The sequence below is a fragment of the Carcharodon carcharias genome, chromosome 16 (assembly GCF_017639515.1).
Source record: "Carcharodon carcharias isolate sCarCar2 chromosome 16, sCarCar2.pri, whole genome shotgun sequence".
Taxonomy (NCBI): Eukaryota; Metazoa; Chordata; class Chondrichthyes; order Lamniformes; family Lamnidae; genus Carcharodon; species Carcharodon carcharias.
In genome coordinates, this window is record NC_054482.1 from 5943163 (window position 1) to 5959776 (window position 16614).

Consider the following 16614-nt stretch of genomic DNA (forward strand, 5'->3'; position numbering starts at 1 on the left):
CTAAGTTATAGGGAAGATTGATTTCATTCAAAATAAAATTCTTTTCAATTCAACCACAATGAATGTTGTATGCATCCAGCATGATTGCTGTAATACATCGTTCAAAACTAGTGTAATATTAGAGTTTTTACTGAGGTCTGGTTTGAATAGACCTAGAATTTCCTGGGCTATTTTTTGTCTGGAAGAGAGAGAGAGAAATTACTTTTATATTGTTTGTTGAGTTAAATGTCATACTATATCATTCAGAAGCTTCAGAATGAATGAATGGACTTTGGAAACTTCACCTCACAACCAATTAAATTGTAAGGGAGAGATGTTTGAAATATGGAAGCTGATTTTGAAATCTGCAATACAATGCTCTCTTGCTCAACTTCATTTTAAATTATCCTTGTGCTATTCAATTATCCAATAGTCATTGTCATAAAAGCACACTTTATTGTGGGGGGGGAAAAAGTTTTAATTGATGTATTCATACAAAATTGGAAATTGGCATTTTAAACAGCGGCAAAGCTTGCTTCTAATTTACTACGTGTGAAAGGTTATAAATTATGTGGCTGTTAATCATAATTTAACTGCTCCCAACAGGATAATTCACTGCTTTAAAATTAAAATGATAATTCATGTACTCAGTTATGCCTTCATGTCTCTAGCACAGACTATGCTCCATAACTGCTTTACACATGACCCGAATTCCCTTTTCATCAGGGGTCATGGAATAGGATGTCATGCTTGTAATTCACGTGTGGGAGATTCCTGAAACTTTTCTCACTCATAATAGTAAGGGTAACAACTGGTCACAAAAAAATACTTTAGGCTCGAATATTTATGATTACCTTTGTGCTGTTGCATTCCACACATAAGTGTGTGGAATTTCTTACCCACTGTAAGACTGATGCTCACTGACACTCAGTTTGGGTTCTGTCAGGCCCACTCAGCTCCTGACCTCATTGCAGCCTTGGTTCAAACATGGACAAAATAGCTGAACTCCAGAGGTGAGGTGACAGTGACTGCCCTTGGCATCAAGGAGCATTTGGCCAAGTGTGGCATCAAGGAGCCCTAACAAAACTGGAGATAGTGGGAATCAGGGGGAAAACTCTCTGCAGTTTGGAGTCATACCTAGTACAAAGGAAGATGGTTGAGATTGTTAGAGATCAATCACCTCCATTCCAGGACATCACTGCAGGAATTCCTCAGGGTAGTGTCCTCAGCCCAACCATCTTCAGCTGCTTCATTAATGACATTCCTTCCATCATAAGGTCAGAAATGGGGGTGTTCACTGATGATTGCATAATGTTCATCATTCTTGACTCCTCAGATACTGAAGCAGCCCATGTCCAAATGCAGCGAGACCTGGACAATATCCAGGTTTGGACTGACAAGTGGTAAGTAACATTTGCGCCCCACAAGTGGCAGGCGATGACCATCTCCAACAAGAGGGAATCTAACCATCGCCTCTTGACATTTAATGACATTCCCCTGGCTGAATTCCCCCACTATCAACATTTTGGGGGTTACCATTGACCAGAAACTGAATTGGCCTAGCCATATAAGTACTGTGGCTACAAGGGCATGTTAGAGGCTAGGAATCATGTGGCGAGTAACTCACCCCCTGACTCCCCAAAGCCTGTCCATTGGCAATAAGGCACAAGTCAGGAGTGTGATGGAATACTTTCCACTTGTCCGGATGAGTACAGCTCCAACAACGCTCAAGAAGCTCAACACCATCCAGGACAAAGCAGCTCACTTGATTGGCACCCCATTCACCACCTTCAACATCCATCCCCTCCACATCAATGCACAGTGGCAGCAGTGTGTGCCATCTACAAGATGCACTGCAGCAACTCACCAAGACTCCTTCTACAGCATCTTCCAAACCTGCAACCTCTACCACTTGGAAGGATAAGGGCAGCAGATGTGTGGAACCGCCACCACCTGCATGTTCCCTTCCAAACCATATGCTATCCTGACTTGGAACTATATTGCCGTTCCTTCACTTTCGCTAGGTCAAAATCTTGGAACTTCCTCCCTCACAGCACTGTGGGTGTACCTACACCACATAGTCTGCATGGTTCAAGAAGGCGACTCTCCAAAATCTTCTCGAGGGCAATTAGGGATGGGCATTAATGCTGGCCGAGCCAGCAATGCCCATGTCACGTGAAAGAATAAAAAAAACTAACAGTGGAAAGATTGAGAATGAAATGTTCATTGGAGAGTGATTTCACTGTCAAATCAGTTATAATCAGTGCAGATACAGGTAATGTAAGTAATAAAGGGAAAGAAAGAAAGAAAATGGATTAAGAGAGAGAAAAAGAGAAAGGAAGAGTTTTTTTTAAAAAGTAAAAATTGTAAATTTGGCATTTTTAATATCAGCAACAATGAATACCTGGAGGAATGAGACTTCATATTTGTAATACTTCATTTCCAGTGCCAATGGACTTGATAGGCAGTAATGAACAATTATCACATTATTTTAGGTGAAAGTAAGCTTTTAATGAAAATTAACCTTCTGTGGCGAGTTTAATTTGTGCCCATGGCGCAAGTACAGCAACTTCATGATTTTCAATGTATGTCAATGGTGAAACAGATGTTTTGCTAAATTATTGGTTGTGCAATCCTGTCAGCAACTTTTGGATATTTACATTTTACTGTGCAACGTCCCACACCTAAAGTTACTGTACCATTTATGAGTAAGTAACGGTGAGCATCGTTGGCCTCATTGTTACTTTGAGAGCAAAATTTGGGCCAGTATATTTATTTTTTACTGCATCAAGAAGAGAGAGCATTGGTGCAAAAAAAAAAGAACAATGAAGAATGCTCTGACACTTAATAACTTCCTTCCAACCTTTTCCCAGCTCTTTCAATAGCAATCTAATGTGCAATAATAGCCTTGCATATAGCACATACATCCTGTAAGAGTCTGCATTTAATTAGTGGGCTGAACAAGGAACTACCATCCTGATGAAATGTCAGGAGATTGTTTTGATAGTTTTTTTTAACAGTAGTGCAGATACAGGTGATATGTGATGTGACACTTATTAGCATGCTTCAGAGATCCAGTTGATTCAAGGGACAGCAATTGATTTAAGCTTTTAAAATATGATTGGTTAAAGTTACACTGGTTCCTTCTGCAATCGGATCGGTAAAACAGACACTCAATATTAACAGCTGCATTCATGTAAACAAAATAAATGCAAACATTTTAAAAGATTGTTCTTAAGTTTGACTAATAAGATGCATCCTATTTCAGTTCTTTGACCATAAAAATGTAAAAAAAATCCGACGACTTGTTTTCCACCCCCCTCCCCCACCTCTAGTTGGGAAAACTGGGATGAAATTTTATCTTCTAGTTAAGGTTGTAGTTTTTAAGTTCCACTTCAGAGACTTAGAAATATAAGCTTGCTGCCACTGAGGAAGTGCGGTACTACCAGAGGTACCATCTTTCAGATAAGACTCTAAACTGATATCCTGCCTGTATTCTTGGGTGTGTGTGTAAAAGATCTCAAGGCACTATTCAAAGGAGAGTAGGGGAGTTCTCCATGGTGTCTAAACCAATATTTATCCCTAAACCAACATTGCTAGAACATAGAATTATCTGGTCATTTTCATATTGCTATTTGCGAGACCTTGTGTGTAAATTGGCGACTGTGTTTTCCATACATTCCAGCAGTAGTTGCACATAAAAGTACTTCATTGGCTCTGAAACCTTTTGGATGTCCTAAGTTTGTGAAATATGCTGTTTAAATGTAAGGTTTGCCTTGCATCAGTGGTATCAAAATAAGAAATTTAAATGCCTCCGTAATAAAATTATAACATTTCAAGCAACTTGTGGATTTGATGGGTCTTGCTGTGGTTGCTGCAGCTCATATTATGGGTGTGCATATGTCAGTTGTGAGATTGTGTGAAAGCTTTCATTAAGTAATAAAATATGTGGCATTAAGTAGCAAGTTTAAGCATAGCTCATGAATTATTTTCGATTGGTTTTCACACCACTTCTGAAGTAAGACGTTTCTCTGTTAGAATAATAATTGTTTGCTCTCTTTTTTCTCCTGTGTTGTGGAATTTTTTTGAAGTAAAAAAAAAATATCTCCACAACTTGTAGTAAGCAAAATTATCCTTCTGAGAAAGTAATGGCATACTAAACCAGAAGCCATTGTGATTTGCATAATTTGAAATCTCACAATTTTAAATCTAGTATAATTTATGGGATTTCTTTTAATAAATCTGTTTCTGTTGATGAATAAATTACATATGTTAACTAATGAAACAAAGATTATCCAGTGGCCTGAACTCTACACAAATAGCTTTCAAATGGTATTTATAACTTGATATTTTTGACAAACATGGAGAATGCTTTAGTTCTCTTACTTGACTTGCTGCTACTATTACAGGATGTTGCTTCGTTGGTGTTTTCACATACAGCCAAGTCAACAGTTTGCCAATTTGCAGGTGTCAAATGCTTCCTGCCACTTTTAAAATGTTTGGATAGAATTTACTTTGCCAAGCCTCTCAAAATCTGTTTAGCACGTTTTTCAACTTAACAGTAATTTGCACTTTATATACTGTCCAGTATTTCAGCATACCTACAGAATACCTTTTATTTAGTTTGGTCCGCTATTTAATTAAATGTGTAATGTGGGGAAAACGCATTTTAACAGGAATTTACAGTTAGTTACTTATAGCGAACATGAGTAATTGATGTACAGAAAACATAGTATATTGGTAGAAACGAGGCATTGAAAAGTAAGGATCAAAAACGTAGACACTCTTCTATGGCAAAGAAAATAAGAAACCATTGATAAAGTTGATGCTGAGAAAATGAAAAATGTCTTGGTCCAGCGAGCTCTGGGAAGAAAGTGTTCCATTAGATGCGGCCCAGACACTATTTTGAGATATAGGGCTGATTTCTTGCATTCCCAATGGCATCAAATGTTGAGATGTTCACCACTATTTAGGCCCCCAGCAGCATGCGAGTTCCCGGGAGCCCACTTACATACTCACACGCTACTTGCGGTGTGCCTTCTTGTGCTCCAGGGAGCCCATGCTGACTGTCCCGCTGGGATCTGTCTGCATGTGAACTTGAGCTAATTTGCCTTCTACTTAGCTAGTTTTTACACTGATTTATTTAGGGCTGTTCCTAGCTCAGGAGTGCAGCCCTTTAAATGAGTGTCAAAACACTTCCCCCAAGCTCCTGCTCCCCGCCCTCTATCAGCCCTGGCTCATCTGGCTCTGCACACCCACCTCCACCCCAGGCTCCACTCACAAGGCTAGAATTAAAAATAGTTGGAAGAAACTTAACAACGCTTGTTATTGAGCTGAAGACAGACTTAAATGGGTATGTCTTTAGTTCAGGATGTCAAAGGGGGCATGATTTGACTGGAACTACATCTTGCCACTAGGCCTCCCTGTTTACCTTGCCATTGGATCCATGCTGCACTGCAGCCTATGAAAAGGTAACAAAAACAGAAAAAGCTGGAAAAACTCAGCAGGTCCAACAGCATCTGTGGAGAGAAAGACAGACTTAACGTTTCGAGTCTGTATAACTCTTCTTCAGAGTTTTTCCAGCATTTTCTGTTTTTTGTTTCAGATTTCCAGCATCTGCAGTATTTTGCTTGTATCTATGAAAAGATAACTTTTTTTTAACGCAGTCAGCGGCATAAGCTGCAGCTTTGCTATGGACAAGAAGACGCAGACCATTAACATTTGCTCAATCAACATATATGCAATGCCAGCAATTCATGATGCAAGTGTACCGAGTTAGTTTTACAAACAAATGGATTGTCTAAAATGTGAGAATCGCTTTTGAAAAAGTTATGCCTAATGCTGGATAGGTTTTGTTTAAAAAAAAAATTGATTCACCTTTGAATGGATGGGAGTTTAAGAAAGCAATTTGAAATATTTTGATTGCTATTGGTAATGCAAGTTTAAAATAAAAACCTGGTGCTGTTTTATTTCTCATCCCTTAGTACCACAATCGAATGACAGTTTGCAGTGACTGTTTCTTGATGCCAACTAACTGTGGCCTATCGCTTGATAAACTTGCATTGATTATAATTCTCAAACAAGTTAAATATCTTTTGTTAATTGTACACTGCACCTGTATTTACTGTCAGCTTAGCTTGTGAGATTTGAGGTAGCTTGCTAAATAAACTTCCCTTAAGGTACCTATGTTTCTGTCAATCCTACATTTTAATTGCCTTTACTGAAGAGGAGAGAGCTATTTTTAGTCACTAACATGAGAACAGCAACAACATGCTAAAATAAAATTGCTGACTGCTGACCTGTGACATGTCCATACATTCCTCATATCACATTGCTCCAGATAGGAGACTCGTAGCTGAAAAATGTATGATTAATTTACTTTTATGTTACTAGCACATAGTGTAAATGAGTAATTTCAAGACAGTAGCTTATCTACATTTCACACGAATAAATATTTCTTAACCATAAACTCAACTGACTTGTCATTCAACTTCATCAGAAACATTTACTGAAACACAGCATTTCCTAGCCATTGTATTATTCACATTATGGCAACAAGTCCTTTTCAGGCAATCGTTGGCCCACAAAGAGATCCCCTGGTGGCAATGGCTGGCCCTCATGGCAACAGTGCTTCTGTCCCTAACCAATACCACTACCCATTCCCGGCTCATCACTGGAGCCTGTGTGATGGATCTCAGCACACCCAGATCCCATTTAGCTGGTTGGAGGGAAGCATCCTTCCATGGTAGTACCAGCTGAGTTGCCAGCCCCCTGTTTGGCCAGCAGCTCCTGGGGGTGCATGGCTGTTCTTAATAGGGATGGCAATCCCTACAGCAATCAATTAGTTGCCTAACCCCCATAAAATGCAGCTGCAGGTCCCACATATGGCTGGGACAGAGTCATTCCCAGCTACCGGGGCCCGTTGTTGGAACCCTCGCTGACGGAACAAAATTCCAGCCATTGCTTTTGAAGCCAGCATGTTTTTGATTCCTATAATTGTGGTGTTTGCATTCACAATGACAGCATTTTGTACATTCCTCCTTCACACCAAGTTTACAACATTTTGACACTTTGCAGTCTGCTGGACTCAACGTTGAGTTCAACAATTTTAGATTATAACTTCCACCAGTCTCTCCACTACATTTTTTCCTTTTCTTTTGTCTTTAAATGACACCTGTGGATGAGTATGCTGTTCCCATTTACATCTCTAGACCCATCTTTTGTTTCTTCACTTGTGCTACTGCTGCCTCCTTTTGCCTTGCACATCATACCTTTTGCCATTTAATTTCTCTTTTCCTTCACCCTCCCACAGATGTTCCTTTTGTTCTTCTTGCCACGCTCCACTGCCACCCTCCCCTGCCCATTTCCGTATCTTTGCTGCCTCGGTACTTGCTTAAAATCGAACATTTTCCAGCATAATGAAGGTCATTGCCCTCAAGCAATGGCAAAAACCTTAAATGAAACACAGCGTTTTCTATCCATTATATTATTCACAGTATTGTGACATGTTCAATTTAGGCGCTCTTTGGTCTACGACGGGATCCACTTTTGGCAATGGGCTCCCCCTGTGCCTTCCCTCACCAACACCCTCCCATCCTCTGCCGAAGCTGTGGCTTATGCCTCTGGCTGATTTTAAATTATGCTCTTGTGTTTTCGGCAGCTGCCGTGGGAGCTTCCTGGTCCAGCTGCAGCATGGATCAATTGACGAGGTGAGTAGGGAGGCCGAATGGCGAAGTGAATGCCATGCCCCTTTGTTGTCATGAACTGAAGACTCACCCTTGAGGTCTGCCTTCAGATATTTTAGAAAGTTATTTTAACTTAATTCTTCATTCCAGCTACGCTCCATCCATCCCTGGTGCTACTCACCATCCTCCATCCCCTAGCCTTGATGCCGGTCAACTCCCCCCCGCCCCCCGCCCACCCCCTGCAGTGCTGACTAACCTCCAGTTTCTCCTGGTTCCCCCCCCCCCCCCCCCCCCCCCCATGACACCATTGGCTCTGGTCTGTTATCAGCGAGATTAAGGAACTGGAGATGCTGGGGTGTAGGATGGGGTGGTGGCTGCATGAGTCAGGAATGTGGGTAAGGTTTCGTGGAGGGGGAATGGTGACAGTTGGGGGGGGTGGGGGGGTGAGCCAGGGATGCGAGTGTTTTGCAGCACCGGGGGTGACAGGAGTGTGAAGACATTTCTGTTTTAAAAGGACTGTGCTCTCAGCGTTGTTTCTAACAGGCGTACGCTTACTTACATTCTTACAGTGATGTATCAGGCAAACAATCCGAGTTTACATGTTGATGGATTCCTGCAGGCTTGAGTTCTCACGGAGCTATTTCTGGCATATGGGAAGTTCAGGGTTCCAGTGTTTGTAGGCTCCCTGGCACTTCGATTTTTAAAAAAAATTATTTGTTCATGGGATGTAGCATTTATTGCCAACCCCTAATTGCCCTTGAGAAGGTGGTGGTGAGCTGCCTTCTTGAACTGTTGCAGTCCATGTGGTGTCGGTGCACCCACAGTGCTGTTAGGGAGGAAGTTCCGGGATTTTGACCCAACGACAGTGAAGGATTCCATTGCATCTCTCAATAACAACGAATATCATAGAATTGTCACTATTGGGATCAGAAGATCTGGGCCATGAACTCTGCTTTTCCCTCCACATATGCTGCCTGACGTGTTGAGTGTTCCAGCATTTCTATCTTTATTTCAGATTTTCAACGTTCACAGTACTTTGCCTTTTATAATTAGTTAATGTTTTGCCACGCTATACTTGGCTTGAGATTGACACTTTAATAATTGAGTCAGGGTTTTAATGGACCTTTGGCATTGCTGCACGAAATCAGGCAGCCGACCTTCTTCAGAAACTTAGCAAAGCCATGTGGTTGTAATACTGAGCGACAACTCTAACATGGGGTGCACAGCAGTCTTCTGATCTGTAAAATCCTCATAGAATAAATGCATTTTTATCTACAAATCTGTACATTCGGTGATTTGACTACTTCAGCAAATCGAGCACCAACAGTTTGAGCCAGTATAACTTCATCTTACTCCATGCTTCTGATTTCTGCACCTGACAAAATTTAAGGGAGTGATTTTTTTTTTTTGAAAGAAATCCTTGCTTTCTCTGGCTGCTTCTTTGTGCCACATTGATGGCACAATGATGACTTGGAATTCATCATGAAATTTCATTCCAGCACATTCTAGTAATGCATTGGAGTGCGAGAAATCTTTTGTTCTGAAAGGCTATATGCTGTTCATACTGGAATGTATTTTTCAACATGTCCAGTAAACTATGTTAGAAAGACAATACAGTTATACTTCCCAGAATCCCAATCATATAAGGATCAGCAGACATAAAAATGAGACAGCATCAATCTGTTTATTGCAAATGACTATTAAAAATTGTGAACCGTATATGGGGAATCTCCTTGCATTTCTGAGAGGATTTCCACCTTTTCATAGTCAGGGTATATTGCAAGGTTGTAACACACCAGACATTCTGATGATTTCTTGAAATGAGAGTATAGAGCTCACCAGTTTAGAATTTCATCACTCTGTGATTTGTGTTACAGCCTGCATCACTGGCCCGTCATATTTTATTTTAGTGTTTACTGTTGTTGACGTTTTTTTGTGGGGTCTTGGGAAATTTCCTAGCTGTTTATTCAGTGTGCTGAGGCTTACACAACCTCCTTTATATCTGTCCATGTATTAAATAATAGAAAGTAGAAATGTTGCACAATACTCTGGTAGTTGTTTTGACAGTTGGATCAGGAGCATGAATATTTGGATTTTACTGGGAAAAACACTTCTAGTTACAAGGAAATGAAGCATGTGATATGTACTGCTATAATTACAGTTCTGTCAGTTGAAGAAGTGATATGCTGTACACCAGGTTTCTTGCTAAATTTGGAATTTTGTTGGCATTTTTGATAGAGCACACTTACCAAAATGCAGAATAAGATACTTTGCTTCTGTCTCCTACGTGGAGCATAGTTTATTTTTTAGGTAGAACACCTGATAGAGTACGTTTTTGGCTTCCCTAGTTGAGATGAGCTGAGTTGAAATTGCAGTACCCTGTTTACAAAATAATTAACTGACGTTGCAGCTCACTTACATTATTGATATTAGCGTAGCCCACCACCTTATCCTGTTGATAAGTCATCAACTAATGGAGTGAAACATAATTAACAAAGAAGTTATTGTAATGCTATAAGGTAGGAGGAAAAGAACTCATTGTGATGACATTCGTTTAGTGAAGAATACTGGCTTTTTACATTTGAAATCTAGTACTTCCAATCTATTATTTTGCTACTCTTTTTATATTATAAATTAAAGTCTCAACAGAAATTAATGAATTCAAAAAATAGTTTTTATTCATTTGATTTTCCAGTTCTTAAAGTCTGTAAATTATTTTAAAACTTTTTCTGCTATAAAATGTAATATGGGTAAACATGATACCTTTAAATGGATTTTTGAAAGATACATAATTCTCTCTCCAAATGTGAATTACTCAATGAAGCTCAGATTCTGTCCTGTTAAATATGAGCACCAGAGCTTAATTTAACAAGGTACAAGAATTGTTTTTCTGAGTCACATTTCATTGACCTGAATGAAAGCCCTCTTAGGATAAAATTTTAAGTTTGTGGAACAAAAAAACAAACAACTGTATTGTGAATAAAAGTAACCCAGTGGTGGTTAGGAATGTACAGTTATGTTGTTCCTCACATCAGCTCTCCATGTCTAAATTGTATGACAGGACAAGGCAGCAGATGAGACAAGCTGTCGCTCAGCTACTCTGGCCTTTTGAAGAGAGGCCATGGGAGGAAAAGGTGCTGCAAATAGGCTGTGAAGTTTACATACACTGCCCACTGTTAAACAGATTACCTCTAATGAAGTGTCTAATGCTCAGCCTGCATCAGCCTAATCCTAGGTGGCAGTTTGTCCCTCAGCTGCCAAGAAACACCACCCTCTGGCCTTATATCACCAATGTCTTCACAGTGCACTGGGAGGTGCCTGGCTTTAATAAACCAAGACAGTGTGTGATCTGACATGCAAATGTAGGTCATTGCATATGTAAATGTGTGATTACAGACTTGCATGCCAGAACACATTAGTGAGACTTTGCTCTCAGCATGTGGTTGTCATAGTTCCTCAAAAGCTGATGCTAACATTTGTCAAGTTATCACATACGCCAAAAATACAAAAGTAGTGCTGTAAATGTGGTATACTTAATGAATCTGCAATTCATAAATTCTGAAGTATTTGGAAATATACATCTTGCTGTTTTTAAACTCATTCAATTTATTTTAACATTTTATACGCTTCCCTATCAATGCATTGTAATTGTAATGATAGGCAGCAGTTGCAGCTCATACACATTTAAAATGTTGATTTCTTTTCCTCTGTTCATTTGAATCTGATATACTTGCTTTGTTTTTTTCTGCTATGCTGATGGCAGCATTCAGATCTGTCAATTATTTACAGACCTGCATTGTCAATGACAAAAAATAAAATGCCTAAATATCGTTTTTACTTTTGTATCTTGTCACAAACACTCTTTTTAATTCAAGTATTGACTATTTTGAAATTGGTGGCATCTGTCTTCCCTTTTTAAAAAAAATACTAAAAGTCAAGAGATCTCTTTCTCATGTTCATGACATTATTATCTCAATATATATCCTTACAATCATGGTGGGGTGAGGTCTGTGGCTGACTCAAAGAAACCAAGATTGGTCTTGCCTTTTTTTTGGCAATATTGTCTTTTAAATGTACAATATTTTATACTTTACAGTCCATGGGGATCTAATGGAAAGAGGTTTGAGGGAAAACTGCATTTTTGGTCATGCACAAATTTCCAACTGCTGATGAGTTTAAGAAGAGAGAGAACCTGGAACGTGGCAGAAATGCATTGATCTCTCTAAAGAGGCTCAAGCTTTGGTTTTTGGAGAGAGATTATTTTGTTGGGTTTCCAGTGCATTACGCCACTGAGTGATGGAGTTGATTTTTGTTTCCGCCACCCACAAACTTCAGAAAATGCCTCACCTCCAGTAAATTGCTGTAAAGAAGTGCCGGACGGTGATTTGGAAGCAGATTGCCATCTGCAGACTTGGATCAAGTCGGTGCTTAGCCTTCGGAAAATATAAAGTTGGAGAAGTTGTAGACAGACTTGCCTTAAATAAAAAATGCAAAACTTAAAGGCCTGATGTTGCTTGCCACAGATACTGAAAGCTGCCCACAAAGATCAGGTGAGCTCTGTAGCATGAATTTCACCTCTTCTGACATTTAATTCAATTCTGGTACCAGCTATAGGGGATCTCTGGCATCCAGCAGCAATGATGTTCTCAAGCAAATTCTCAGATTCAAACCAGGAAATAATGAGGAGCAGGTTTCATCATTCTCTTTTTTTTTAAATTTTTGCAGAAAATGAAATAATTGGGGCATATATATGGGATTAGGGCAGAAGCTGAAATATCATTTTTAAAAATCCTTATTGTTTGAAAAGTCTATGCACTTGTTATCATGGATTGGAGAAATTTGACATTCCACAAATGTCATAAAATTAGTTTTTCAGGGTCGATGAAATTGTTCAGCAGGAATTATGACTTACCGACTTACCAAAAACCCATTTACACCTCATTGAATAAGGCATAACTTTTTTGTCAAGGGGCTGCACAGCAAGAGCAGTACTTTAAAAAATGGAAGTTGAATCACTTTAGTAATTTGCATCTCTTCAGAGCTTCAGCAGCGCAGCCTGTGGAGGAGCGAGGAATCACTGACTGCAATTTCTTGTTTTCCGGGTTGAACTGCGCACATGCAGATGCCAGAATTTCTGTCAGTTTCACACAGTAATGAGGGTGGCTGCTGAAAGGTTGGGTGTTATTACAACTGCAAAATCCGGATCATAACCTGGGGAATGCCTCAACTGTTGTCAGGCCTCTTAATGAGTAGTGGTGTACAAATGGTATACATTTATCTAATCTAGCGTTGAGTAGCAAAATTATAAACAAGTGTTCAAAGGATGAATTTTCTATAGTTTGGTGGGTTCACTTATTGAATTAGACTTTTTGCTTTGTTCGTAGCGGATAGTTGTAAAATTCATGGCATGATTTTTGTAAATTCTGGATAAAGCAGTTGTGTTAAATGCAAGAATACTGCATCTGTCAAAGAACATTAAGCTTTACTGAATTTCCTTTGTGGCATATGTTGTCTGTCATGTGGCATTTCCAAAACTCATTCTGTAAATTTTTTTTTTGCAGAATGTTGGTCTTAGCAAAAGCATATTCCTTCTTTTGCAGTAAAAGCTCTTATGTTAAATTAATGGGGAACAATCTCGATATATGTATTTTTTGTTGGTGCATCAATTAAGGTGTGTCAGAAACAATTAAAGCAAAATTTAAGTGGCTAAATAAACACTGCAAGTGCTGGAAATACAGAGCAACTCTGTCAGCATCTGAAGTGACAGCAACAAGAACAACAGCTTATATTTATAGAGCACCTTTATGTAATGAAATGACTCAAGGCATTTCACAGGAGCATTATGAAACAAACTATGACACTGAGCCACATAAGGTGATATTAGGTCAGAAGATCAAAAGCTTGGGCAAAGAGGTAGTCTTTAAGGAGTTTTTTAAAGGAAGAAAGCAAGGTAGAGAGGTGGAAGGGGTAGAAGAGTATTCCAGAGCTTGGGACCGAGGCACCTAAAGGTTCGGTCAACAATGGTGGGGCAATTAAATTGGGGATGCACACGAGGCCAGAATTAAAGCAGCGTAGATATCTTGGAGGGTTATGGAACTGGAAGAGATTAGAGAGATCGGAAAGGTGAGACCATCTTAAAAAAAGATAGGTTAATGTTTCTGTATGGACCCTTTTTCAAAACCTAATTTCCAAGAAACATTGATCATAAACTTTTTCAGATGATGGTAGATTGGCTATATGTTTGAGTTTTATGTTTTTAGCATGAAGAGTTAACTAAGGCTTGAAGATAGTTGTTAAATATTTATTTCAAAAGCTACCTATCAGATCCTTGTGTAGATTCAGGGAGTGAAAGAGTTGAAGGATTCAAGGGCAGGAGTGGGAGAGAGGATGAGAAGGCAGAGATCCAATATCCAAATAGGCTGAGAAATGATGACTGGATCCAAGACATGCTAGGGAAGAGAAACAGTATGAGATTGGCATTGACTAAGGCAGGAAGCAAAGCAGACAGATTTGGGGGAGGCTGAAACAGGAGATGAAATTGTAAAGTATATAATGGTTTTAAAGTTTTATGTAGATGAATAATGGTATCCTGTTGAAACTCCTTTTGGTCGGTTGGCGGGGAGGGGTGGTGCAAGGGAAGAAAAACTTAAAATGTCTAGAATAACTTTGAATTTAAAGCAGTGTTTTGAAGCAAAATTGAGTATCAGCAAGGTGTATACCACAATAGTAGCAGCAAATAGACATCACACATGATCGTTTAAAAAGTTGATTTCATGTCCATCATTTGTAAGGTCTCAATAGCATTTTCCTGGCTGCTGTTTCATCTATTTTATGTTGTGTTTAGTAGAGTGCTAAGACCACCAACTCTTGATACAAAGATCATGCATAGTTCATGGAAACTCTCTGGCAAACGGTTGTGATCAGAAATGCACTGTTTTAAAGGGTGGTGAAGGCAGTTTCAATCACGGCTTTCAAAAGGAAATTAGTTAAATACTTGAAAGGAAAAAAAGTCTGGTATCTTGTACACATGAACATTTCACAGTGGCTCAAAAAATGCAAGTCAAAAGTTTGAGGTAGTTAAAAGAAATTGTTTTTTTGAAAATGTTCAAAAATGATATTTGGCTGAAAACTAGTGCTTCCATACACTGCACTAAAGAACAATGAGACACTTTAGTTATACTTGTGATTCCTTAAAGTGACTTCTTAAATTAGTGTATTTTGAGGAAGAAGTGTCAAGCCAAGACCCCAGCCAACTTTCTCTTTACCCTATCTCCATTCAAATGGAAAGAAAAATTAGAAAGCACCTCAAATAAAGCTTGTAACTTTCTTAGCCGCAAGTTTGAGTGCCAATGGCAGGGTAGTCTATCTGCTTTCATGGGTGAGGATGATATATGACACAGGTGCTTTAAAAAATTCTGAAGAAAGATTCATACTGTTGTATTTTGGGCTATCTCCAAGCTGGATCTGCACAGTATTTATTTTGTGTTATTTCTAATTTTCAAAATGATAGAAGCTAATTTTAATTCTTATTTCTGCCAGATTTTCCAAATTCTTTGAATTGTAATACTTTTTAATGTGAATTATAACTTTGATCACATTCAATTAAGGATTGACATCCAAAATCATTGTCGATATAACAAAAATGGATGTGGTTGAATGGCCTTTTCTTATTTCTATATTAGTGTATTCTCTTTTATTCTTGATGCTCTATTTGACTTCATGCATGCTTCATATTTACAGAAGCCCCTGCGCCCTGATTTGGGCCTTGGTACACTGGGGAACTTCCAAATAGAGAAGAAGATTGGCCGAGGACAATTTAGCGAAGTGTATCGAGCAGCATGCCTCTTAGATGGAATGCCTGTAGCTTTGAAGAAAGTCCAGGTAGGTACATTTAAATGAAATTTAATACTACTGTACCATAAATACAGTCAAAAGCCATAAATCGAGGGGTCAGAAGCAAGAACCACAAGTACTTCTACATGAGAATTAAATATGAACTTTGGAAATGTGTTGGTTTATTTCGATTTATTTTATAGTTACGTCAAGCTGTGATCTGATATTCAGTGGCTACAACAGGAATTAGTTTAATTATTTTCAGTTTTGTGATGTGGTCATTGTTGGCAGGGCCAGCATTTATTACTTATCTCTTATTGCCCATAAGGTAGTTGTGGCTGCTTTCTCGAGCCACTAAAGTCCATCTGGTGAAGGCCCTCTCAATGCTGTTAGGTGTGGAATTCCAGAATTTTGGCTCAGCAACAATAAAGGAATCATGTTATATGTTCAGGTCAGAATGGTGCTTGACTTGGAGGGAAACATGGAAGTGACGGTGTTCCCACGTACCAATTGCCCTTGTCCTTTAAGGGTATGGAGATGCTGCTGAAGAAGCCTTGGCTAGTTGCTGCAGTGTATTCTATAAATAATGCATACTGCAGCTAGAGTATGCTGGTGATGGAGAGAGTAGATGTTTAGGTTTCCTGGATGAATTGCAATCAGGTGCGCTGTTTTTCCCTGGATTATATTGAGCTTCTCTAGTGCTGTGGTCGTTGCACCCAGGCAAATGGAGAGCACCCCATAACACTGCTGATGTGCCTTTCTCGATGGTGGAGTGGCTTTGGGGAGTCGGGAGATGAGCTACTTGCTGTAGAGTACAGAGGAAATTAAGGTAATTCATATCAATAGAGAAAAAGTATTAGGGAAATTCAAGGAACTAAAATCCGACAAATCCCTGGGACCTGATGGCCTGCACTCTAGGGTTCTAAAAGAGGTAGCTGAAGAGATAGAAGATGCACTAGCTGTGATTTTCCAAAATTCCTCAGATTTGGGAATGGTCCATCAGGTTGGAAGTTGGCAAATGTAACTCTGCTTTTCGAGAAAGGAGGGAGAGAGAAAACAGAACTACAGGTCAGTTAGCCTAACATCATTGTTGGGAAAGTCTTAAGCAAGTCTTAAC

At 39.3% G+C, this 16614-nt stretch overlaps 1 protein-coding gene across 6 annotated transcripts in view; it reads left to right on the plus strand.

Moving 5' to 3' along the window:
* nek7 (NIMA-related kinase 7) overlaps positions 1–16614 on the plus strand; it is a 196794-nt gene that overhangs the window by 93224 nt on the left and 86956 nt on the right. For all 6 annotated transcript variants that reach the window (XM_041208097.1, XM_041208099.1, XM_041208100.1 and 3 more), the window contains one exon: positions 15405–15545. In XM_041208097.1, the coding sequence (XP_041064031.1) occupies positions 15405–15545 (141 nt within the window). The remainder of the gene's footprint in view (positions 1–15404; positions 15546–16614) is intronic.